Source organism: Pleurodeles waltl, chromosome 6, assembly GCF_031143425.1.
Source record: "Pleurodeles waltl isolate 20211129_DDA chromosome 6, aPleWal1.hap1.20221129, whole genome shotgun sequence".
Lineage (NCBI taxonomy): Eukaryota > Metazoa > Chordata > Amphibia > Caudata > Salamandridae > Pleurodeles > Pleurodeles waltl.
This window is the reverse complement of record NC_090445.1, coordinates 898,508,752-898,535,569: the sequence shown is the minus strand read 5'-3', so window position 1 is coordinate 898,535,569 and position 26,818 is coordinate 898,508,752. Positions and strand designations below refer to the sequence as shown.

Genomic DNA, 26,818 nt, shown 5'->3' with positions numbered 1-26,818 from the left:
CTCACATGCCCATGAATTGCCATAGATATTTTCTCTCCTTTCAATATTTAGATGCATTCAATTTCTCTTGCTCAGATTCTTTTGCTATAGTTTTGTGTTATAACCATTGAGATAATTTGTTTTTTTGCATTGATTGAACTTAGATATATCCGGCATTCAAATCAGCCTTTGCTGTTTCTCTATATGTATCATTTGTGTTTGAGAATCATTTTCATGACTTTAGCGTTGTTAATATAAACTCCATGAAATCCATGGCGGTCAGCCGGGTCATGATACCTGGGTCTCCAGCCCAGCGGTCGTCTCCGCCCTGGCGGTCAGATCGGAGAAGTGGCGGATGACCATGGAGGTAACCGCCATGGTCATATTTCAAACATTTTTACCACCAGCCTGTTGGCGGTAAGACCGCCGCTTCTCAGCCGACTGTCAGGGTTGTAATGAGGGCCTTTGTCTTTACAAGAGAGTGCGTTTCTTAACTAAAATATATAATAGAATAAAATGTGTAATTAGTGGCCTCTGCTGGCCTGAAGTAGAAGAAGATGCAAGGTCATTGTGTAATGCAAGCTGTATAAAATGTTTCTAGTGTGTTCCCTAGTTTTGACTGAATTAATTGTTTGAAGATATGTTTCTAACTTGTATGTCTTTCCTCGTGGGATAAGAAATGGTGTGCTAACATATTTTGTAATCGCTGTTCCTGTGACTTCGTATTCGGGTGGAGTGGAAACAAAGGATCCACAGATGAAGCTGGAGAAGAGGAAATGAAAGATACTAATGTATTAGTTTAGATTTTGTCAATGGGATAACAGCAAATAGAAGCGCTTGGAGTAAACTAATTGTATAATTTTTATATCTGTTAATGTTCTGATTGGTCATAACTTTCTCAGCTCATACTTAATCCATTCATTTTCATTTGACAAGTTTAATTTAATGTTCAGTCACCAAGATTCTATTACTTTATGATCTGTCACTTGGACATTTCATGTTATCCAGATAGTCTATTGATATTCTGGTATTTTATTAGTTTATTTCTGCTCAATACTGAATCTATGCTTGGATGGTGTAGTGTATCTTATAGCCCAAATTCTAAACCATCAAACCCTACCCTTATTCTTGTTCCTGTTCCGATGTTGGTGCCTGATGCTGCTGTCCCACTGACGAAGTAGACGTTGTTGCTGATCTTTGTAGCGATTTGGTAATTGTATGAAAGTGAATTGTTATTTGTCTTTTGTTTTTCAGGTACCAGCTGCAAAAGTTTACATACGGCTGCTTATTATTTTTGAGAGCGCCATAGATAGAAGTTTTCTAAATTTGAGTTACAAAAATCTTTACTCAAAGCCCAACGTGTAAATGCTAATTATTGGTTACTGAGGTGTTACTCACATGCTCATGAATTGTCATAGATATTTTCTCTCCTTTCAATATTTAGATGTATTCAATTTCTCTTGCTCAGATTCTTTTGCTATAGTTTTGTGTTATAACCATTGACATAATTAGTTTTTTTGCATTGATTGAACTTAGATATATCCGGTGTTCAAATCAGCCTTTGTTGTTTCTCTATATGTATCATTTGTGTTTGAGAATAATTTTCATGACTTTAGCGTTGTTAATATAGGGAAATAAAACATTACCTTCTTGATAAGCTGGTGTGGTTATTGGGGTTGTATGGTTATCATATGTTATATGTGATGTTTATGACGTATTATGAATGACATTTTCTCAAAACAGATTCGGTTCATCGACCTAGTGTGTGAAATCCACCATCTAGTCTCTTGCGAATAAAAATATAGGTAGGGTTTCTCTGCGTCAGCAATTTTGGTAGCAGAGTTTGGTTCCGTATCTTTTTGATGATGTCATTGCTTGTTTCATAAATTGTGAAAATAAATTGGTGTGTTTTGATTATTATTTTTGAAAATGTTGTTCACATTTGAGAAAATGGGTTGTTAAATGTCTAAAGTGACTTTCCCTGGGCATTGGGGGTTCCCTAGGTTGATGGGATGTGATTTCAGCATTCTGTTGCTAGATTTGAGTGAGTAGAGTATGCTCTTGCACAACTTTGGCTAATTTACAGTTGATTGAGTTGTTTGTGAGATTTTTAGGAGTTGGTGTACTCCAGAAGAAGAAATAATATTAAAAAGAGAGTTGGCGTACTCCGAAGTATGTGAGTAGGGAAATACGCGAACTTCACATATGCGTGGCGCTTGGTGCTCGGAACAATTGCCCACCTGGTTGTTGAAAAGATGGAGCTGACAGAAGAGGTCTAAGACTCTGGAGTATATTGGAAAAGTGTAATGAGACACTCGGTTTTTGATGTAATTTGTCTATTTAGTAGACCCCTTGGGCACGGTTGGTAAGTCGAGTTTGCGAGTTAAATTGAGTGTTTGGAAACTTTCGACTGAGATTTGGCAAGCTCTATTTGCACCAGGACTGTCTCCATTGATCAGCTGGGGGTAAAATTTGCAGGTCGATTTTTACTGGTGATTCTGGGGAACTGTGAAAAAGAATAACTGCAAGAGCGAAAGCCAACAGTGAAACTTAGAAGGTTCCTGAAACGATTGGGTTACCTTACCTGTAGTAAATAGACAAATTTGGTTTTTGGTTTTGAAGAAGTGCTCGCGATTAATTTTCTGCATTAGGTTTGAGTATTTTCGGGTCTAGGCTGACAAGCCATAAGACTTTGTCAGTCTCTGTGGGTAAATGTGGCATCAGTTTTTGTGCCGCACTGGGATAGGTTGGTTAGTGAGAAGGGTCGCACGCGGATTGGTGAAAAATCAAGAAGTGTGATGGGACGAGAAAAGTTTCAAAGAGGATTGTAGGATTGTAGTCACTTCCTGATTCAAAGATTTGAAAAGTGCTCTTAGTGGAGATGAGTGTATTCCAGCAAGGGAAGGAGGAATTTGTCTGCCAGAAGGCACTCCGGCATATATTGTAATTGAGGGGACAGGTACCGGAGCATGTCTTCCGTTGAAACACCGGATCAAGGTCACAAAAAAAGGAAGGTTGTTTAGCTTTTCATGAAAATGGTACATTTAATTTGAGACTTAGAGGCAGAAAGTGTATGGTCTGAGACCTCCACCAAGACCAGCTCAGTTCGAAGCCTTGGCGATCTGGGAGCTAGTAGCTAGACAGCAGCAGTCTTTGACATTTCAGAGAAGAATGAGAAGGGCAGAAAAGTCACTAGCAGAGGCTAGATGTGACAGTGAACATAGACAATGGAGACTCGGTACCTTACAAGGTATTAGATTGTTTCTAGCAATGTCAAAAGACAATGAAAAAGAGACAAATAAGGTTTCAAAGAAAGTTTCAAAAAAGTCTAAAAAGAGTTTTTCAGCAGTCGAAGAGCAGATATCAAAAGAACCAAAAGGGTTTTGTTCAATGATGATGATGAATCAGACGATGATGAGTTTAATACACAGATTATGAGAAATCGTCACCACCATACGTGTCTCAAGAAGGTTCTAGTACTAGTGGTATAAATACTACTGCACCGATACTGGCTGTAGTGTCACAGAGTTCAGTTCAGAGTGATTATAACACAACTGAGAGTTCTATACAGGTTAATCCTAACGTGAGCCAGAACTCAGGACGGACTAATCCTTTAGGGCAAATAGCGATGCAAAGTAGTTTCAATCAGTCTACAGACAATAAGCAGCATCCAGAGATTAATGTTCCTGAGATTTCTCCAGATGTCTCAATTGTAAAAACAACTACTAATTTAGTGTTATCTTCGGGTCAGAATCCACAGGAGCTGAGACTGATTCAGAAAGAGCCTACTCCGATATTCTTACCACAGATGCAGAATATAGGAATAACGCAGTCTCAGAATGTACACACCAGAATGTAATTTCAGTACCAATTACATTTGGTCCACCTATGCCTTTATATATCCAGGGCAACAGGGGCATGGTGAATCAAGGAGTTAAAAATCAGAATGGAAACATTGGGTTAGTGCAACCTATAGGACAGACTCAAAACAAGTCAAGATCATTAATAGATTTAACTCCTATTAGAAATTATGAAATAACAGGATAACAGGATCACGCAGTGGCCAGACTGCAGAGGAAAAAACAAAATGGGTATAAGATTTGAGTGTTTCAAAAGTTCCAGAGAATCAAAACAAGGGAAACGAAATTTTAAACAAACCTAGATTATCAATGGAAGTAGGTGAACGTCTTGAAGGAACAATGAGAGTAAATAGACTTGAATAATATACTGAGGCTCAGTTGAGATATTTGTGTCAACTAATTATAGAGGGAGCAGCTGAAGTGCATCAGCAATTGCAGGAATTAGCAGGCAAATACAAAATAGATCATACAAAATGAAGAACTTGAGGAGAAGTTATAGATTAAATTTTGAGACTGAAGATTTTGAACACATGAGGTCTGCAGGGATGAAACCACATCTTTGGGAGTTACTTGAAAGAGTGCACATTTGGAGAGCATTAGATATGTGGGAAGGCAGATGGGTCAAGAAAGAGAAAGGCTTAGGAAAGGTTCAGATATTCCTCTTGTGGCCATAATGCAAACAAAAGAGCCAGTGAAAATGTTGCCAATGAGAGAGACTCCGGGAGGGAATTTTGTACATGTACCTTGGAGCAGGAGTGATATTTTGTCTTTTACAAATGATTACCCCAGGTTGAGAGAGAAACCAGTGGAATGGTTTGGCAGACAGATAGGTTTGTGAAACTTGTGAAATGCCTGTGGGAGGACTTGAATACACTCTTGAGATTATTGTTCCAGCAGATCTGTGGACTAAGTGTAAAAGGAGTGTACATTGGCCTACAAGTGAACCACAAAGAGATCAGAAAAAGGGTATACCATCTCCAGAAGTAATGAAATATTACTATAAGGTCATTGAGCTCCTGAAGATGAGAATTTTGCCCAATAACATTATTTGGCAATGCATAAATAGAACAGCTCAGGAAGGGAAAGAATGGATTCATGCGTATTATGAAAGGTTGTTTAAAAGTGATGAGGAATTACAGTATGTGGAAAACTGTAGTGATGAGATTGAATTGAAACAAGAAAGTTGAAAGAGAAAGCAATGGTGATGCAGATTAAAGTTGCACAGATATGGATTCAAGTACATTTTCAGCAGCAACCGCAGGAAAATGGTATGATTCAGAATCAAGGCAGATGTAGAGGAAGTGGTGGAATGACACTTCCGGTTGTTAATCGAAGTGTGGATTTGAATTCTGTGATGATGCAAGGAGAGCAGCAAGGAAAAAGAATGCTACCTTGTCACGTTTGCGGGGTAATTGGACATTGGAAGCGGCAGTATCCAATGCTGAATCAGGGTGTTGTTCAACAGACAAATGGTATCAATACTTTTCAGAGCATGAGAAGAGATGAGAGGTCAAATTCAAAATTTCCAGAATGATGTAAATCAGATGCAGGGTTTCCAACCCTTACAACCATCGGAGCATGTGTAAAAGGGAAACAACCGCAGGTACAATAAGTACAAATGCCCAAAGTACAGAAGACACAGCCACAAGTGCAGATGGTGCTTGCACAAAAATTTCAAATGCCTACACAATTGCAAATACATCAGAGACCTATAGATCAGCAACAGGTGATGTTTTTTAGGGTGGTCCCAAGTCAGAAATTAAACCAGAGTGACAATGCAGTACATCAATTTCCTTTACATAGTGAGAATGAAATAAACAATGTTTGGCTGTCAGATAGTCCAGATGAGGAGGAGAATGGGATGGCTGCATCATTAGAAGTAGATCAGAAAGATCCTTATGTTGAAGGGAAAGTGCATGGTCACAAGGTTTCTTTCCTGGCAGATACTGGAGGTACACGCGCAACAGTGAGATCAGTCGAGGTTCCAGATTTACCCTTTGTCAGGGAGGACAGTTCACATTGTGGGAGTTGCAAACAAACATTTCATGAATCCTATAATGGAACCAGTTGTTGTTAAGATTGGTAATTTTAAGGGTTTGCATAAGTTTGTGGTTTGTGACTCAAGTCCAGTGTCACTTCTGCGTAGAGATACGTTGTGTAAAACAAGATGTACAATTACTTGCACTGATGAAGAAATTGAGATTCAGACAAATAGTGATGACAAGAACTCGACAGTTATTGTCAATAATGAGTTGGTGTCTGGGGATTTCCTTAGATTAGTTTCAATGAACCAGAGGTTGAAGAAGCAACTTTAGTTCGATTCTTTCCAGTTTTTGAAATAAACGATCTTCAGGTTGATTTGCAGAATACTGTTAAGGTTGGAATTTGGGTTCTTTCAGGAAAGGATATTGGGTTAATCAAAGGAGTAGAACCAGTCAGAGTTGTAGTGAAGCCGAATGTGGTTTCTATCAGACTCCACAATATCTGATGACAATTGAAGCAATCAAGGGTTTAAGACCTTTGATCGAGCAGTTCGTGGAGAAAGGAATTTTGAAAGGAGGTGTTGAGTAGCCCATGTGATTCACCAATTATAGGTTTGAGAAAACTATGTGGGAAGTTTTGTCTTGTACAGGATCTGAGGAAAATAAACAACATTGTGATTAACTGTTGTCCAATTGTGCCAAATGCAGCTGTGATTATGTTTCAGATCCCATTTGGTGCTGAATGGTTTACTGTGTTAAACCTGTGCCAAGCATTTTCTCTGCTCCTCTACATGAGAACAGTAGATGTCTCTTTTGTTTTAAATTCCAGAACAAAGTCTACTGTTGGTGTAGAATTCCACTGGTGTTTTCAGAGTCACCATCTATTTTTAACCAGATCTTGAAAACGAATCTAGAGTCATTGGTTATGCCTTTCCTATAGATATTGGTGCAATACATTGATGATCTATTGATTGCATCAAAGACAAAGGAAGGGTGTAAATATGATAGAATTACATTGTTGAATTTCCTGGGAGACAATGGTCATAAAGTTGTCCCCTTCTAAATTGCAGTACTGTCAGAGAGAGGTAAAATATTTGGGTCATCTAACTGAGAAAGGAACTATGAGAGTTTCAAGAGAGAGAGTTGAGGCAATTTTGCAGATTAAAGTACACAAAAAGATGTGAGGATGTTTTTGGGAATGGTTGGTTATTGGCACCAGTGGATTCTGAATTTTTCACTTCTTTCAAAGCCTTTATAGAGACTAACTCATAAAGATGTTTCTGATCCTATAATGATGGATGCAACTTGTATGAAAGTGTTCACTGATCTGAAAGAATATTTGTGTCAAGCTCCAGCTTTAGATATGCCAGATTACACAAAGAGTTTTCTGTTGTTTTGTCATGAAAGTGAAGCATGTTCTTTGTCTGTTTTGACTCAGACACATGGTGGTTTCAATCGTCAAGTGGCATATTTTCAGCTACTTTGGATCCAGTCGCAGCAGCTTTACCAGGATGCTTGCGGTCCTTTGCAGCAGTAGAGCAGAGTATTGATCAAAGTGAGACTATTGTTATGGGCTACCCTCTTACAGTGATGGTTCCTCATTCAATAGAAATCCCGTTGACTCGTTCAAAGCCTCAGTATCTGACCAGTTCTAGACTGACCAGATATGAGATCGCAATCTTGGGATCTCCAAACGTGATGATCACGAGATGTACAGTGCTTAACCCAGCAACTTTACTTCTGATTGAAAATGTTGGTTCAGATAAACTGAGGATACTGAACATGATTATTTTGAAATTACAGAGTTATGCACAAAACCCAGAGCAGATATTAGAGACACCTCCTTGGAAGTTAATGATAAAAATCTTTTTGTTGATGGTTCCTGCTTGAGAGATAATGTGGGCACTTTGGATACTCAGTATGTTCTATCACTGGCATACTGGAAGCTTCATGGCTTCAGGAGTGTTTTCTGCACAAATAGCAGAATTGGTAGCTCTTGTTAGAGCATGCCAGATTTCGAGTCAGATGAAAGTGACGATCTACACAGTCAATATGGATTCGGCATTGTGCATTACTTAGGCCAGATATGGGCACAGAGAGGTTTCCTAACCTCTTCTGGTTCACCAGTAAGAAATGGTGAGAAAATTCATGAGTTGTTGCAAGCTGTTCAGAAACCTGAGAAAATTGCTGTGGTGAAATGCAGTGCACATCAGAGATCACAAGATTATGTGTCATTGGGAAATTCATATGCAGATCAGGTTAAGTTTTGTGCCCTGAATGGCATATCTTTCAAAGGAAATTGGGAATTGTTACCTGAAAATTATGAAGTGTGTACAAGTTTTACTATGCAAATTATTGATACTTTGGAAGAGCTGAAGGCTCTACACAACATTGTTTCTAAAGAAGAGCACAAGGATTGGCTGAAGCTTAAATGTGTTCAGAGGGAGGATGATGTCTGCGTGAGAGAAGAAGGGAAAGCAGTTCTGCCAAACAGTGTACTGACTCAAATGGCTAGACACTATCATGTTCAAGCGCACATCGGGAGAGATGCAATGGTTCAAAGTTTTAAGCAACACTGGTTTAATCCAAAGTTTAGACAAGTTGCCGAAGCAGTTTGCCATAGATGCATCGTTTCTCAACAAATTAACGTTGGCAAACGGACAGTAGACAATCAGGAGCATATTGGCATGGCAGGAAGACCATTTTGCAGAATGCAAGTGGATTACTTTGAGATGCCTGCATGTGCTAGTTTCAAGTATGTGTTGGTGATTGTGTGCATTTTCAGTCACTGAATTGAGGCTTACCCTACAAGAAGAAATGATAGTCTCACAGTAGCAAAATTACTATTTAGAGAGTTAATTCCACGTTTCGGTTTCCCAGGCTCTTTGGAATCAGATAGAGGAAGCCACTTCAACAATGAAGTGATAAAGTTGCTATGTTCAGCTTTAAACATTGAGCAGAAACTCCATTGTAGTTACCACCCAGAAGATTTAGGCTTTGTAGAACAGATGAATGGAACTCTAAAGTCCAGACTGGCAAAGATGTGTGCATCCACAAACTTGAAATGGCCAGATGCTTTGCCATTGGTTCAAATGTCAATGAGAAGTACTCCTGACAAGAAAACAGGATTGTCACCCCATGAAATCCTCATGGGTAGAGCTATGAGACTACCAGCAGTACCTGCAAATGCTCTTATAAATATTACAGATGACATGGTGTTAGACTACTGCAAAAGCCTAGCTAATGTGGTTTGATATTTTTTGCATCCGGTGGAAGCAACCACACTTCAACAATCTCAAGGCCAAGGACACAACCTGAAGGCAGGTGATTGGGTCGTCATTCGTAAGCATGTGAGAAAGTCGTAATTGCAGCCAAGGTGGAAAAGACCCTATCAGGAGATTTTAACCACAACTGCAGCCGTGAAGTGTGCAGGACTTTCGAACTGGATGCATGCAAGCCACACTAGGAAAGTGAACAATCCAACATAGCAAGGAGAAGAGTAGTTGAGATTATCTGCAGCTAAACATATTCCAGGGCAACAGAGAGAAAGAGAAGAGCTGGAGATCGTTCCTGGAAATGTTCCAATTGATTTACCCACTCCTGTATCAGATGAGGTGGAGAGAATGCTGGAAGAGGAGGGTGAATCATCTGCGAATGAAGTGGTAAAAGAACCGGTCGAAGGAGAACAAAAGAGAGTACCGGTCGAGAAAAACACTGCTCAGAGGAGGGTGTCCTCAGAAGCGTGTGGTCGGACGAACCAGACTGAACAAGTGACTGACCGTAATGGAAAGGGAGATGAGACAGATCCAGCCAAGAGGGTTCGACTCCTCCTAATCCAGTTGCAGGAACGAAGGAGAAGAGTGTGAGTTCAATTCTGAAAAGAGTGTCAACAAGAAGACCTTTCAAAGGTGACAATTGGTCAGAGAAAAGCTCAGAAGTAGGAAAGATAAACGTGGTTCCACCAATTCAGGAAGAAAACAAGTTAAACGAAGAAGACGATCTCAGTGAAGAAGAAGCTGGTTGTAGTCAAAGAGTGAAAAGAAAGAGTTGCAAATCGAAAATATTCTGGTCCTGAATGGGCGTATGTAACTACTAATGAATGGCAAGAAGAGGTTTTGAATTTGTTTTTGACAGAGGCATTCAAGTTTATATTTTGGTACGTGAAGAAGAAAGAGGAAAACTGATGCTGAATTTTTGAGAAATTAAATGAAAAGACTTTGATAAAGTCATACCTAAAGAGACTTTGATAACCTGACTTGACAAGCTGCGAAACTGAATTGATAAATTTTGCCAAATCTTGAGAAAGAGAATCCTGATAGTGTGAATGAACTTTAAAAAAAAAAAAAAAAACAATTAGGAGGGATTGAAGATTGAAAGTTGGAGTCTTTTGAAATTATAGTCTTTTGTTTAGTTTTTTGCTGCATAGCCATAATTTTGTTTAATCCTACTTTTTGATTTGTTACAGACCATGGGAACCTTTAATAATCAACACACTAAAATAGTAATTGTAAATGCATAGGTATTGGTTTGGCAATGGTTTGTGTAATAGTATGCTTGTTATTGATTGTAAGTGTGATTGTTTTTGAGATAAATGGAGCCATCCATACTGAAGAAACACTCACAGCTATTAGTCCTTGGGTGCCTACTAATACTCTTTCAGCAATAGATAGGTTAAAAATAGATGATAAATACTTACACGAAGAGAAATAACTTTCTTCTAGTGTCTTCAATCGCTTATTGCATGAGTATGTTGATGTAATGGGTGCAAAAGGTTGTTATGTCTGTACGCAGATTCCAGCCTTATTTGAGGAGGGAATTGCTTACCATAGTTTACTGCTTACTTATGCTATAAGTTGTAGTCTTTTACTAACACTATTCTATAACCAGGAATATATTCAATATTTATTTTCAAATTATAATGTAGTATTTTCCTATGTACCTATAATTAGATCTTTAAGTAGAGTAGTAAAGGAAAATGACAGTTTTAGTAAGGGTTTTTTTAACCTACATTTTTGGATCTGCATTTGTGCACCAAAACAATCTTACCTGTTTACTTTCACTTGTAGAAAAGAAGTGTCTATATAACGCAGAAGAGAGGAGAAGAACAATCAAAGCTAGGATAGATAAGGGAGTAGTTCACCAAAAGACCTGGGATTGATCATGCCTACACTGACATCACTAAACAAGGGAAGTTAGAATTAGATGCACAACATGTGGGAAAGCTTTGTATACATAGGCTGCAATGTTACTTTGAAAGAATATATGTGGGTACGGGTGAATGTAGACGTGTTTTTGTTTCAGAGTAAATACATTTTATGTTAAATGGACAAGCTCCTCCAGTGCCTGGAGTATATTATATCTGTGGGAAAAATGCTTATTATCGTCTTCCTAGAGGATGGTATGGCACATGTCATCTGGGAATGGTCTTTCTGAAAATGTACCAGCTGGAAGACTTAAGTAAGTTTCCTAAATATACTGAAATTCAAACGAGACACAAGCGAGAATCCGTTTCTAGCATTGTGGCAGACATATTTGGAACAATAATTCCTTCAGTGGAAGTTGTTATGAATTCAATAAAAATATAGAAGTCGTCTACAGTTGTGGACAACATGTTAACAGATTATTCAGGAGCTATTCTCCTCTTAGATAATGAAATGGCTGCTACAAGAGCTATGGCACTTCAGAACTGCCTTGCATTAGATATTCTTTTAGCAAAAGAGGGCAGAGTTTGCAAATTACTTGGTCCGCATCACTGTTGTTCATACATACCAGACAATAGTAAATTAGAGGTTTAATTAACAATTTCACAAAAGGTAAAACAGAACTAAAACAATTAACTGAAACCACTCTTTGGAAAAAAAACTGGCAAAAGAATTCCTTCAGTGGTAAATTGACTTGGCAATTTGGGAGAAGGTATTATATTAAAATTAGTCAAATGGATTTCGATTATTGTGTTCTGTGTGATTGGAATTTGGGGAATATATAAAATATTTAGAATAATTAAAAAAAGAAAATTTGAAAAGAATCAGAGGAGGTTAGATTTCCAAATGGAAAACTTTTATGGGAGAAATTTAAGGAGAAAGAAAATGTATAAAAAAGTGAATGCTTCAAGATTCTAAACTATGAAATGAAAGAAATACATTTGTTTTTGAGTTTTTGTGTGATTACATATTTAGTCATCAGAGGAGGGATTGCGAGAGCTGAGATTTTCTTGATAAAATCTTTAATCCTTACGCAATTATACTTACAGATTAATGTGTGAATTAATTTAATGATAATATTGTGTTTACGAGAATTGTGACTAACTGAATGGCCACCCTTTTGTGTAAAGCAAATATTTTGTCCATGCTAATTTAAGCTGATGAAATTATTTGTCTTTACAAGAGAGAGCTTTTCTTAACTAAAATAAATGATAAAATTAAATGTGTATTTAGTAGCCCCTGCTGGACTGAAGTAGAAGCAGATGCAAGGTCACTGTGCAATGCAAGCTGTACAAAATGTTTCTAGTGTGTTCCGTAGTTTTGACTTACTTCATTGTCTGTAGTTATGTTTCTAACTTGTAGGTCTTTCCTCGAGGGAAAAGGAATGGTGTGGTAACATATTTTGTAATCATTTTCCTGTGACTTTGTATTTCAGTTGAGTGGAAAAAATGGATCCACAGATGAAGCTGAAGAAGAGGAAGTATAGGATACAAAAGTATTAGTTTAGATTTTGTCAATGAAATAACAGCAAATAGAAGAGCTTGGAGTAAACTAATTGTATAATTTAGATTTCTGTTAATCTTCTGATTGGTCATACCTTTCTCACCTCATACTTTATGAAATCATTTTCATTGAACAAGCTTATTTAATGTTCAGTAACCACTGTTTGGGGTCTTCTTGGACCTTCTTTGGAACTTTCATGTATTCTGAGTCCAAGAGATTCTATTACTTTAAGATCTGTCACTTTGACATGTTATGTTTTCCAGATAGTCTATTGCAATTTCTGGTATTTTATTAGTGTATGGCTGTTCAATACTGAATCTATGCTTAGATGGTTCAGTGTATCTTATAGTCCAAATTCTAAACCATAAACCCAACCCTTGTTCCTGTTCATCATGCCTGATGTTGCTGTCCCACTGACAAAGTAGACGTTGTTGCTGATTATCGTAGTGATTTGTTAAATGTATAAGATGTGAATTGTTATTAGTCTTTTGTTTTTCAGGTACCAGCTGCAAATGTTTATTTTTTGCTGCTTATTTTTGATTGCGCCATTGTTAGATGTTTTCTAAATTTGTGTTACTAAAACTTTTACATGAAGCCCAACATGTTAATGCTAATTAGTGGTTAGTGAGATGTTACTCACATGCTCATGAACTGTTGTTGATATTTTTCTGTCTTATCATTATTCAGATGTATTCAATTTTTCTTGCTCAGATTCTTTTGCTGTGGTTTTATGTAATAACCATTGAGATAATTTGTCTTTTTGCACTGATTAAACTTATATATATCTGATGTTTGAATCAGCCTTTGCTGGTTCTCTATATGTATCATTTGTGTTTGAGAATTATTTTTGTTACTTTAGAATTGTTAATATAGGGAAATAAATGATTAACTTCTTAATAAAATGGTGTGGTTACTGAAGTTTAATTGATTATCATATGTTATATGTGATGTTTATGACGTATTTCAAATGACATTTTTCCAAAACAGAATTGGTTCAGTTCATCAACCTAGTGCATGAAGGTTAAGGGGGACTATTTGACCACTGAGGTAGTTATGACTGTATACTGTGTGTAATAAGATCTGCATTAACTTTGATCTTTGAATGCATCATATTGTTGCCCATTTTTTGTATGGAATGTTAGGGGCACTCCGAGGATTGTTCTTTACTTTATATATAAACATTTGGAAACATGCATGTTTTGCACTGAGGTTTATGTAGGCTGATTTTTGGGGTGCCTTGTGAGTGGGCGATTCACTTGCATCAAATCAAATCAAATCATTAACATTTATAAAGCGCGCTACTCACCCGTGCGGGTCTCAAGGCGCTAGGGGAAAAAGGGGGGGTTATCGCTGCTCGAACAGCCAGGTCTTTAGGAGTCTCCGGAAAGCGGAGTGGTCCTGGGTGGTCCTGAGGCTGGTGGGGAGGGAGTTCCAGGTCTTGGCCGCCAGGAAGGAGAAAGATCTCCCACCCGCCGTGGAGCGGTGGATGCGAGGGACAGCAGCGAGGGTGAGGCCAGAGGAGCGGAGGAGGCGGGTGGGGACGTAGAAGCTGAGGCATCTGTTGAGGTATTCCGGTCCCTTGTCGTGGAGGGCTTTGTGTGCGTGGGTGAGAAGTCGGAAGGTGATCCTTTTGCTGACTGGGAGCCAGTGCAGGTGTCTCAGGTGTGCGGAGATGTGGCTGCTGCGGGGTATGTCGAGGATGAGGCGGTCCGAGGCGTTTTGAATGCGTTGCAGGCGATTTTGGAGTTTGGCTGTGGTCCCGGCGTAGAGGGTGTTGCCGTAGTCCAGGCGGCTCGTGACGAGAGCGTGGGTCACGGTTTTTCTGGTGTCGGCGGGAATCCAGCGGAAGATCTTGCGGAGCATGCGGAGGGTGAGGAAGCAGGCGGAGGACACGGCGTTGACTTGCTTGATCATGGTGAGAAGAGGGTCCAAGATGAAGCCGAGGTTGCGGGCGTGGTCTGTGGGGGTCGGTGCGGTGCCGAGGGCCATGGGCCACCAGGAGTCGTCCCAGGCGGACGGGGTGTTGCCGAGGATGAGGACTTCCGTTTTTTCAGAGTTCAGCTTTAGGCGGCTGAGCCTCATCCAATCTGCAACGTCCTTCATACCCTCTTGTAGGTTGGTCTTGGCGCTGGCGGGGTCCTTGGTGAGGGAGAGTATAAGTTGGGTGTCGTCGGCATAGGAGGTGATGATGATGTTGTGCTTGCGTATGATGTTGGCGAGGGGGCTCATGTAGACATTGAAGAGTGTCGGGCTGAGTGATGAGCCTTGGGGTACGCCACAGATGATCTCGGTGGGTTCTGAGCGAAACGGAGGGAGGTAAACTCTTTGGGAACGGTTTGAGAGGAAGGAGGCGATCCAGTCCAGGGCCTGGCCTTGGATTCCGGTGGAGCGGAGGCGGGTGATTAGGGTGCGGTGACAGACGGTGTCAAAGGCAGCCGAGAGGTCGAGCAGAATGAGGGCGACTGTTTCACCGTTGTCCATCAGGGTTCTGATGTCGTCAGTGACTGAGATGAGGGCGGTTTCAGTGCTGTGGTTGGTTCGGAATCCGGTTTGTGAGGGGTCGAGCAGGTTGTTGTCTTCCAGGAAGGTGGTCAGCTGTTTGTTGACGGTCTTCTCTATTACTTTGGCTGGGAAAGGCAGAAGAGAGATGGGGCGGAAGTTTTTCAGGTCGCTCGGGTCAGCCGTAGGTTTCTTTAGTAGGGCGTTGACTTCGGCGTGTTTCCAGCATTCGGGGAAGGTAGCAGAAGAAAAAGAAGAGTTGATGACGGTCTGGAGGTGCGCGCAATGATGTCGTCGGCTTTGTTAAAGATGAAGTGCGGGCAGGGGTCCGAAGGGGCGCCGGAGTGGATAGAGTTCATGATGGATTTGGTTTCTTCCGTGTTGATGTGGGACCAGTTGTTGAGGGTGATGGCCGTGGATGCCGGTTCGGTGGTGTTTGGTTGGGTCTGGTGTCCGAAGCTGTCGTGGCGGTCGCTAATCTTGCGATGGAAGAAAGTGGCGAGGGATTCGCACAGATCCTGTGAGGGCGTGACGGCGTTGGCGCTGGGGTTGGAGAACTCCTTGACGATGCTGAAGAGTTCTCTGCTGTTGTGTCTGTTTTTGCATGTACAGAGAGGTTTGGTTCTCTGCTGCCTTTTAGCGATGGATAGCATTTTACTATTGTGGGTTGTTTATTGTGTTGTAGAGTAACAATTATTGTGATTTAATCCACTTTGACACATTGTCCTGAGGATGAGCACATGGACTGTTTGAGCCTTGGGAGACCAAAGCGTTAACCTTATACTCTCCATTACGCAATTCATCGACTGAGCTGCTGGAGTCCATTAGGAGCATTTCCTAATTGTTTAAAAGACTGCATATAGTACTCAAAACGTTTGTGGATGGGGAGTCAGGAGGGTTGGTGATCTCCTTCTGTCCCTTAGATGTAGAGGGACTGGGGACTAGAGGGGTCACAAGTGCGTTTAAATAAAAACACAAAAAAATGTATCTTTGTTGCTTTGCTATATTGATGAATTCTTCATTTTTCCAGAAACAAATTACACAGTGTTTGAAGATTTATTCATTAACGGAATTTGATTTATGTTTAATTAGATCATTAATAGTGTTTAATATCACTGAAATATCCGTATGCAAATGATTCCTCCATAAACATTGTGTGCTTTATAGTTTAGATTACCCAGTTCTGTGGGGAATATTGGGTTACCCTGTTTATTTGTAACACATGACTTTTGGTCAAATGCCCACTTCTACTATAAGGAATAACTTTAGCAGGTTCTAAAATTACCATATACACGTAGAATTGTTTCCTAGGAAAAGATGTTTACTGATGCTCTGATGGATTATTTCACAGATCAGTGGAGTATTTATTTATGAAATAAATACACATCGAATAGTCTAACGTAATGACATTGATTGCTCCCTTGCAATTAGAGATGATGTGCAATTTCCCTTAATACTGGTCAAAAGTCAGAAATCTTGTTTTCTTACCGTGTGGACTGATTTCACTTCAAACCATCTCAGAATCCCAGGCAGCTTATAACCAATCATATAGGTGGTTCTCTCAATCCACATATTCTGTAATGGTAATATGAACTATTAAAAAGTATTCATGACTTTTGATTGATGACTATTTTTGTGAAAAAGAAAAGATTGTTTACGCTTATACAATATTAATAAACCCAGCAAAGCTTACAGGAGAAATTAGAACACACATTCCTGGTTGAGCATAGATTGCATTGTAGACCATAGTTCAACAAAGGTTTGTCCAGCATTGTCTGAGGAGCACTGGAGTAAAATAATGTATAGATTAACCACATACAACCAACATATATAGAATTAATATAAATGAAAATCATTTGTGAAGTTAATTGTCATGATAGTATTCCGGTAATAGTCTGGTCCCAACTGAACTTGCATTGTATCTACCTTCTAAAAGAGGTACTCCCAAACAACCAGAAAAAAATCAGAAGATATGGAACAAGAAATGATATATTGTAGCTAAACAAATACAGTGCTCTCTTCATGATTATCCTTTTATGATATTCCAGGAGCATAATTGCACTTTTCTCCTAGGATCCTTTGTCTCCTTTGTCAAACTGTCCTTGCAGCAAATGCAGCAGGCATTCGTGCCACTTATGGAAATTCCATACAGCTATCTCTCTCTTCCTTTCAGTTACCTGGCGCATGTTTCCCTTATTACCTTCCTAATATGCCTTGAAGGCAATTTTTATGGGTGTGTGGTGGGTTGGGTATCTCAGCATCCTTGGCACCTATAGGTATCTAGAGCTCTTGGACAACATTTGTCAAAGGCACTTTAGACAAAAACGATGTGAAATTCCTTTCTACCAGTTTGGCACTGACTGCAGATGGCCAAATTATAGTGAGAGGCCATTTTTACTTACAGAAGCCATACCTTCCAGACACACCCCAGTTACATGATAGGATATCAGATCTCTAGTGGGGGGCGTCGGGATTTAAAGTCATTCCCTTGGCATGTTATACTAAAATCAATCAAATAAAATCACAATGTTTCTGAGGTATAGAATTTTTCGGAGGATGTGGCATAAGGTTTTTTTGGAAGAGGTCGCGAAAAGTAAAGTGATGTTGCAAAGCACTTAATTGGTGCTTCTTTTAGTTTCTTCACAGTGGTGGATTGTAGATAAAATAGATGATTGGTATCAAACATCTCAAAATAATAAATCTTCACTGACCCCAGCGATGGATTTATTAATAACCCAGTTACTGGTGTATTCACTAACTGGTACGAAGCAGTGCAGCCACCCTAGACTGAGTTCTGACCCCCTGATGTGAAGGCCAATGCTCTGGGATACCCAGAACAAAGGCCTGCTCTGGGTGGAAGCGATAACACCTCCTCCAGAGCACAATAGACATTCCAGGGCGGGGAGCCTCAAAGACCTTGACACCTTTGAAATGCAACACAGGTCTCTCCAGATGGCGGAGATGATTGACCTCCCCCCGCCTCCGTCCTCACTCTACTTTTGGTTGCAGCACAGGCAGAAAAAATTGGTAAAATAGGAAGAGTGCCAACTTCATGCCAGTCCCACCCCTAAAGTGGATTAACTGAACACTACTTTTCAAAAGCCACTAGGGGTAGAGGTATGCCCTCTTCACATTGATGGTGGTCATAAGAAGGGTATAGTCACACTAATGGTGGTCAGCCCATCAGCTACAGCCTGGCACTCCCTGTAAAGCCCCTAAATTGAGTATTTAGGTGGCACCCTTGAACCCTAGAACTCAGATCCTGACTACCCACGAAGAACAAGGACAAAGAAGAGTCAATCGCGAAGAAGCAGCAGCTGACCCGGTACCAGCCCTTCCGGCCTGCCTGCTAACCTCACCAGACTCTGCAGAAAAAGACTTGTCATGCAGCTTCAAGAAACTCAGGAAGTCTGCTTGCTTTCTAAAAAAAGAGTCAGACTCCTGTGAGCAGTGGACCAGCTCAGCAACAAAGTATCTAACAAGGACTGTGCAGCCTGGAACCCAGACACCTGAAGTGACCTCTGCAGCTGAGGACCTCAACCTGGTGAGAAGCCCACCAAGTGTGCTAGTAGAGCTTCCCTCCTGGTCTCAGCCAAGTCACCTGTAACACCTGCATGCAGGTCCCCTCTACCCCAGCCGAGTGGTGAGAAAAACCCTGACACCTACAGCAACCACTGCACCCGTAACGCCTGACCCCAGCTGAGGTGGGGCATCAATGCCAATGACGTCCCCAGGCTCCTGAGAGCTAACGTGAACCCAGGCTCCACCCCTGCTGGACTCCTCCACAATGACTGTAGCCTCAACACACAGGACCCCTTAACCGCGAGTGCTCCCGGACAAGAAAACCTGATGCCTAAAGACACCGCTGCATCTGTCGCCCTTGGGCGAAGGAGAGGAGGACCAAAGGTGCACCTAGCTCCATGAGCACCCCAAGTCTACTACCTACCTGTTTGCAGTCAGTCAGGGACTTGGATCGCATGCAGCCTGCCTGTCATGCAATCATACTCCAATAGGAAACCATTCGGCACCCAACGCTGCACCCGGCCACCCCAGTAGCTCCCACTGTGACCTGTTGGTGTTGGTTCTCATCAGTCCCCAGTATTTACCTTATCTCCCTGAGATTGGCTTTGTAAGTCATTGTTAACCCTGTGTTTGCAAACACTGTTTTCCTCAATACGATAAGATTGAGAGAAAATGTAACTGTATATTTTTGAAACTGCAAAGTATTTATGCTTAAAAGTCTACTTACCTGATTACGAAATTCTTGGGTTTGAAACATATATAAAATAATTTTTCTACATTGGTCCCGGATTTATTGTTTGAGTGTGTGCCTCATTTAATGCCTCTGTGAGTACAACAAATGCTTGACACTACCCCCTGATAAGCCTTACTGCTCACCCACACTACCACAATAGAGCATTAGTCCTCTCTTCTTTTGCCTCTGCGATACTGGCTGGGGGATCCACTGGACTCCCTGCACAGTGTACTTCATTTTAGTGCACTTTATAGAAAGTCAGCTTCCTGCAGTCAGTAAACGTTATACTAAAAGGAAACCGGAGCTTACTGCAGTAGGAGATGCAGCTTAATCTCACTACATTGTGAATTGTGTCAGTTCAGTGTGTGTTACTTGTGCTTCAAATCCTCTCCCTGCCAAAACTGGCAGTATCTGCTATCCACCACAACTATGTTAAAAGTGGAAATTTCCACTCATGTTACTGCATTTTATGGGGCTGGTCCATTGCAAAAGAAGGTCATAAAAGCACCTAGAACAAAGGGGGGCAAGGATACAGAAGCCTACTGCTCCTCAATACATTTCCCATTATGTTTATGATCTCATTGTCTTGCTTGCTTCTTCTGAAGGTTTAATGGCTTCCACGTGGGTTTGAGCTTTCCCCTGTTGGAGCCACTTTAATCCACTGAACCCAACCTTTTCCATCCTCATTACTTTTCATGTACTTGACTAAGGTCTGCACTGCATTTCATTTATTAGTATGCGACTTTATCCACAGCTTCCAAATTAAATCTTGTCTTACTTTCAGTGATGATCGCACAGTTTAACTATGCCTCTGTGAGCTCAAGTCCTAAGACTTGAATGGTTTGTAGTCTCAATGTTTTGAAACAAATTCCAAGCAACAAGTGCTAATCGTGTGGGATTTCTATACTGAGGTCAAAATATTGACCTGTTACAGTATTGATGACCACTATATTGTCAGAGTATGTCAAGAATACCAAATGTATCCTTCCAGTGGCGGATGGTAATTTTAGGATGGAGGGGGTTGGGCGGGACACACAGGCACACATGCACACTCACACTCAAAATCATCAAATATTCAAACATACATGCATGCCTCAAACATTCATTTGGAAAATAAATTTAAAAAAACACACACACACACCTTCAGCCCTGCCTCGAAGGTCCCAGGAGGGTTGGGACCGCTCCCTTCCCTCACTGGCTAACCTAAGGTCATCCAATGAGGGAAGGCAGTAGTTCCAACTTGTCACAGAGTGGGATGGGGTCAGTGACTGCTGGCCCCACCCCACTCTGTGACGAGGTGTCAATGATTGACAATTTGTCCTCTGGGCTTCAGGGCTTAAAACTGAAGTGCTCAGGTCTCAAGCAATCAGTGACGTTCCCCCTCAACATGAGAGGAAGGGCCTCAAGGCACCTTTGCTAGGCTGAAAAGGTCAACTCAGGCAGCTGGGAGCCGGCACAAATAGCACATGTCTAGCTACTGGCTGCCTGACCTGAAAATTAAGTGCTTCAGTCAGGCTGACCTTTGCTCAGCCTGACAGACACTCTTCTTGAGGGGCAAAAGGTGGCCCCAAAGGACAGGCTGTTTTATCTTTGCCAGGGCAATACAGCAGTAATTCATGTTGTGGGTGCATTACTACTGCTGGTCGATATTTTGTCATTGATAGTAGTCATACAAACCTCGAACCACCTGGAACACCCTTGTAATGCTAGACAGATCAAATGCTGTCTAGGTAGTTTCATTAGTCAGTAGTATCAATTAGGAGTGCCCAAAAGCATCTGTAGTTTACACAGTATACATAACTCTTCCTGCCTTGCTACCTTATTGATCCTACAGATTAGTACATGGTCGTTCTTCGAATCTCTTAACACAGGTTGAATGTATTTCTCTAAATGTTTGATAATGTATAATGTGATATTAAGAGCGGATTTAAATACGTGCTAGAAATGTTGTTCGCATACGTCTTGAGACACTTACAGCAAATTCGTTATCTGGGTCCTTCTCTCCTTTGCGAACAGGCCTCGAATACTGAAATCGATTAACTTCATTGACACTGTAGAAACTGTGAAGGAAAGACAGTGAAAAATTTTACTTTTGTTGATATGCTCCAGAAGAGGAATAATTTGACAACCGGCACACATTCTAAGCAGTAATGCAAATCTGAAACCTTCAACCTCAAGTTTGCTAGAGCGACATCTCCACTTTAATTTATCACGGTAAACCACGTATCAAAATAGCGTTATTTAAAAAAACAATGTCTAAAGAGTACAGGTTTTGAGCAGTGTGCCATTTAGAGATAATGTAAAAAGTGGTACTGTTTTGCTCAAGCATTAGGAAGACGCCCGCCCGATGGTTAGTGAAAACACAAACACTAAGGAAGACGAACTGTCTTTCCGATTGCAAATAAAAAAAAATAAAGTCTTAAAAAAAGAAAAAAAAAGTGAGCAAGATAAAAGAATCGTCTTATCTGCTATCTTTCTCTTCTTTTTTAAGGGGATGCGTACGACACCGTTTGAAGACCTCACGGTGACAAAATGACAACAGATCAAAACTAAATTTGCATTGCTAGCTTGAATCATCTATTGTGCTATTTGAGCACTTTAATGCAAGTATTTCAGACATTTTGCTGGATGCAGTGTAACCATAAATTCTTACCGTTTTCACTCGCTGAGTTCATAACATATCTATATCAAAGCACCTTCTACAAAAGGTCTACACATGTTAAAGAGCATGCTTAAATTTTCTTGAAAAATATATCTGAAGAAAGAATTATTACTCGGCAGATTTAAGGCTCAAAAGCATACTGTGAAGCATGAAGTATGTGCTGCAGGGTTTGGGCTTTTTACAGAGACTTGAATAATATATGACATCAGAATAAGGTGATATGTTTTAATAAATGATATTTCGATATTATGCAATACCCCTAATCGTGGAAAAGGGGGCTTCAAGGTCAATACTTTTTTGGCATAGCCATCATTTAGTTATTACTGTTTCGTGAATAAATGAGATTAAAAACACAGATTTTAAGACCTCTGATGGGAAGTATTTGAAGACAGTGCAAACATAATTTTAGTAGGCTATAATATTGTGATAAAAGAAAGCTTTGACAAAAAAGTAAGGTAAGATCGAAACTTACACTCACATATCTTGAGCAATTAGGTAACCTTTTGTGAACTCAGGAAGAATCCCAAGAGTATGCATGTGAAGCTGGAAGATGCAGATTCCATGGAATGGTGCAGATTCCATTTAATTGAAATGAATTGAACTGATCATCAGGCGTATCAAAATACAAAACTATTTATGGATACAAAAATGCCTATATTCAATGACTTCAATGTAAAGCGTATTTCCATGACAATATTCTACTCAATTTTGAGGGTGCTCCGCCTTGTTCTCTCTCTGAAAATTATGTTATTTCTGCTGTCGACAGAGCTAAATGTGCAGGTGTTTTCTAGTTGACAATTGTTGCAACTGCTGGGAGAATACCCACTGTAAGAAGTTGTTTCATTAGTTGAGAGGGATGAGATGCACACTCAATAATAATCACAAGCCTTGTGAGGGTGAACCACAAAAGTCACTAAATAAACCTCTGCTTACTCCTCTGGTAGATTGGCAGAAAAGCAGTCAAGCTTAACTTAGAGGTAATGTGTGAAGTAGCTATGCAGTACTCAAACAGTAATAACGTGAAAACATAATACATGAAAACTCTAACATGAATTTAGAATAAGAGAGTAAACTATAATAAATATTATACCAAAATGACAAAACTCCAATAAGTAGAAATGGAGATATGTTTTTTTTTTAAGCTTTCAGTAGAAACAGAACCAAAAAAAGCACAAAACATCAATTGCGCTATCTGGTCATGCTGAACTGGGTCAAAAGTTAAGGTTGACCATGATGGAGTGCGGGTCAGACACAGGGAAGAGGTTCATCCCTGTGAAAAGTGTACATTCTGAGTCCTGTTTCACACAAGAAGCTCTTGTCAATGAGGTCATCAGCGGTTGGGCTACATGCTTGGCCCAGAACGGGGCTCGACAGTGGTGGGTTGCTTAAGTTCTAGGCCTTGGTCAGTGAAGCACATAGAGGTCCTTGGTGCATACAGCTGGTTAAAGATTGGAATTCATGTTGGCAGAAAGTATGGGGTGGTCATTGTTGACACAAATAGCTCCGTGAGAAGAGGTGCAGGCTATGTATCAGGGCAGGAATCACCTGCAGTCGAATGCAACTTGTGCACTGGCATTGGTAAAGTCTATTCAACTTTGTGAGGCAATTGGGGGTTCAGAAGATCTATAAACTATACTTAATAAGCATGGCAATGTATTGCTCAATAAGAGTACTTTTAGAGAGAAAGATCACTTTCCTTCAGACATCATCTTCAGAAATATAAATTTTGTATTGAATCGTGGAAATGTAGTAAAACGTGCACTCACTTAGAAAGCGTGAGTTACAAAACATTTTTTGTGAATACCACCGGTCTTGGCATTAATTGCTCAGGAATTTCCAATACTAAAATATGCCTATTCATGAAACAACCGTTTAAGATTCACAACTCTTTTCCCACGAGTAACCATGTCTTAAGCAAGGAAGTGCATGACTATGACCCATCGCCCTTAAAGCATGGCACAACTACCTACAGAAACTGTTCTCTGAACCAAGGGAAGATATTAAGGTGTAAATCCTCCTTAATACAGGCTGACATGAAAACTACTCTTTGTAACTCAGGCCCATGACCTGTGCAGTGATGTCATCCCTCCAGCATTTGATCTCATGGAATTCCATACCACATGAAAATAAGAAGCCTGAATCCTGTATCTATGACACGTGTGCGGTATCTGGAGGATCATGATGTGCTGGCGTGCTGTGGTCAGGTAAGAGTGATATGTGTAGCTGAACTGGATCTGCTTAAAGTTAGTATGTTCTGTAATGCAACAAGCCATTCACATTCAAAGATCTCCTCGTAATAACACTTCCGGGTCCCCTAGTCACATTTGTGGTTGTCCCCACTGCCCCTATATTGTGTAGTGATTGTTCTGTGTTGTGCCCAATACGTCAACAGGACGCCCCTGGAATAAGCTGTGTAACTTTCACTGATATATTTGCTAAGCCATAGAGCATTTGAGGCAGAAGGACCATCTCAGATAATACAAAGAGCCCCATTATCAACAGCAGTGGTCATTTCCAGAATTCAGCCAATGTCCACAGTAATACTAAAGCCCTAGGGAGGTTACCAGCAACTGCATCTGCTGACTGCCTATGCACTTGAATTATCAGATATTAGAAGACCTGCAGTTCTCATGTCAGTCAATGCATGTATGAAGGGAGAGGTGATTGCTTCAGGGTTGATCAGGGAAACAGGAAAGCTTTATTTTCGCTTACAATAAGGTCAGATGCTCATGCAAATGTTTCTGTGTCAACAATGGTGCCAGTCTTTTCTGAGCCTCCTGCATGTACAACAGAATATTGTCTTCATACAAAGAGATGGCATGTGTGTGTCCCTGTATGTCCATACCATCCCACTCACTTTGAAGCCTCATGTGCTTACGAAGGAATTGACTGTCAAGGAATACAAAATGAGGGATTATTGACATCACTGCCATGTCTCAGTCATGTTGGTCAGGATTCGGATATCACATCCAAGGTCTGATCCGAGCCATGGGGCCCATGCACATCAGATTGATCCAGGCTAATACCCTGTGGTCCAACCCCATTCACTATTAGGCCAATAAAAGATACTCCGATTTCAATGGAGTCATATACTATATCCATGTCAATGGAGTGTATGCATTAGCAGGCATTTTGTTCAGCACGTGAAAAAAAGTCTATGAAACTATTAGTTTTGAAGTACTTACTGTATCCTGCTTGTCAACACCTTCCCAAAATCTCTTGTAATCTAGGTTGAGCATCAACACAGGTCTATGATGAGCTGTCAAGTGGGGGTCACATATAGGTTTTGGCAGCAGTACTTTGACAGCTTCCTGAGTGGTGGGGAGTAGTCATGCCTCTCTATTGGCCAGCATGTTACATGTCAACTAAATGATAACTTATCTGTAACTGATATGAGAAAAAAAAGCTGTGGTATGTGTCATAAATAATGCCATCACATCGTGCTCCTCTGCCTGACCACCGTGCATTGCAGTTGCTGGTCTTCACACAATTTCCAACCAAAACAATGCATGCATCAAACTTTCAACCTGCAGCATGGTCTTATATCAGCTCGGAGTCTTTGTCGGCATTAGCTGAAGTGCTTCTCAACCATCAGGCAATCTCTTGCTCTGGGTGTCAGGTGTGAAGATCTGCCACCCTCTTGGTCCTCAGTGTTGTCCGAATCAAAACTTGATTCTTAAGTCATGGAGTTAGAGTCTGTTTGGCTGTGGGATCTTAGGCCCAGGTTATGCTACAGTCACTGCTACCCTCAGCACTGCAATGAGGGCCAATGTTCTGTGTCTCTTCCTGTTACATTTCCACTGGCATTGCAGCTTGGAGTGCTGCTAGTTTGTTCACTGCTCACCATCACATGACACGAGCGACCCTTGACCCAAGGGAGCGACCCTTGACCCAAGGGTAGGTCGCTCCCCCTGCCGCTGCAGCTCCTCCAAGTTCCCGAGTTCCTGTGTTCCTGAGACCCACCTAACTGTAAGTACCCCCCTCCTCCCAGCCCCTCGCCCTGCCCCGCGCCACTCACCTTCTCTCCTGCTCCTGCTTCTTTTCCTCCTCTCTGTCTCTTCCTCCTCGCTCCCCCTCGGCAATCTTCTTCTGTGTTCTTCTGTTCTTCTCTTCTGTTCTTCTGTTCTTCCCTTCTGTTCTTCTGTGTTCTTCCGGTCTTCTATGTTCTTCTTCTCTGTTCTTCTTCTCGGTTCTTCTGTGCTCTTCTCTGTTCTTCTCTGTTCTTCTCTGTTCTTCTGCTCTTCCGATCTTCTGTGCTTCTGTCTTCTGTTCTTCTGTCTTCTGGTCTTCTGTCTTCGGCTCTTCTGTCTTCTGTTCTCCTGTCTTCGGCTCTTCTACCTCCTCCGTCTTCTTCCCCCGAGCCTGCCCTCCTGCTCCTTCCTCATCCCCCTCCCTCACTCGCCTCCCCCTCTCTCACCCCTAGCTAACCCGTTCGCTATCTACCTCCCTCACTCCTCCTATCTTCCTATCTCTCTAGCTCCCTATCTCACTATCTAACTCCCCCACTCTCCACCTCCTCCTACCTACCTATCTGTCTATCTATCTATTTCCCTATCTATCGACTTCTCTATCTATTTTCTCTATCTATTTCTCTATCTCTCCCCCCCTCCCGCCACCCCCTCTACTACCTATCTCCCTATCCTCTCACTCTACCTCTCTCCCTCACCCACCTCTACAACCCCCCCTCCCCTATCTTCACAACCCTACTCCTATCTCTCTCCCTAATCTCCAAACCTCCTAACACTCACCCTCCTCCACCCTAAACCCCCTCCCCCAGCTCCTCTCACTCTACCTGTCCCCCCCCCTCCCTCGCGCTTTCCCGCCGCGACCTCCTGCACGCCCCCGCCCCCCAGCTCCCATTCGCCCCCAGCTGACCC

General features: G+C 41.2%; 1 protein-coding gene across 1 annotated transcript in view; it reads right to left on the bottom strand.

Annotated features, from left to right (window-relative positions):
- DOCK1 (dedicator of cytokinesis 1) overlaps positions 1–26,818 on the bottom strand; it is a 1,072,828-nt gene that overhangs the window by 150,293 nt on the left and 895,717 nt on the right. Inside the window, exons 43-44 of the mRNA XM_069239713.1 lie at positions 21,255–21,339; positions 16,513–16,599 (exon numbers count right to left, since the gene is read on the bottom strand). Coding sequence (XP_069095814.1) covers positions 16,513–16,599; positions 21,255–21,339 — 172 coding nt within the window. The remainder of the gene's footprint in view (positions 1–16,512; positions 16,600–21,254; positions 21,340–26,818) is intronic.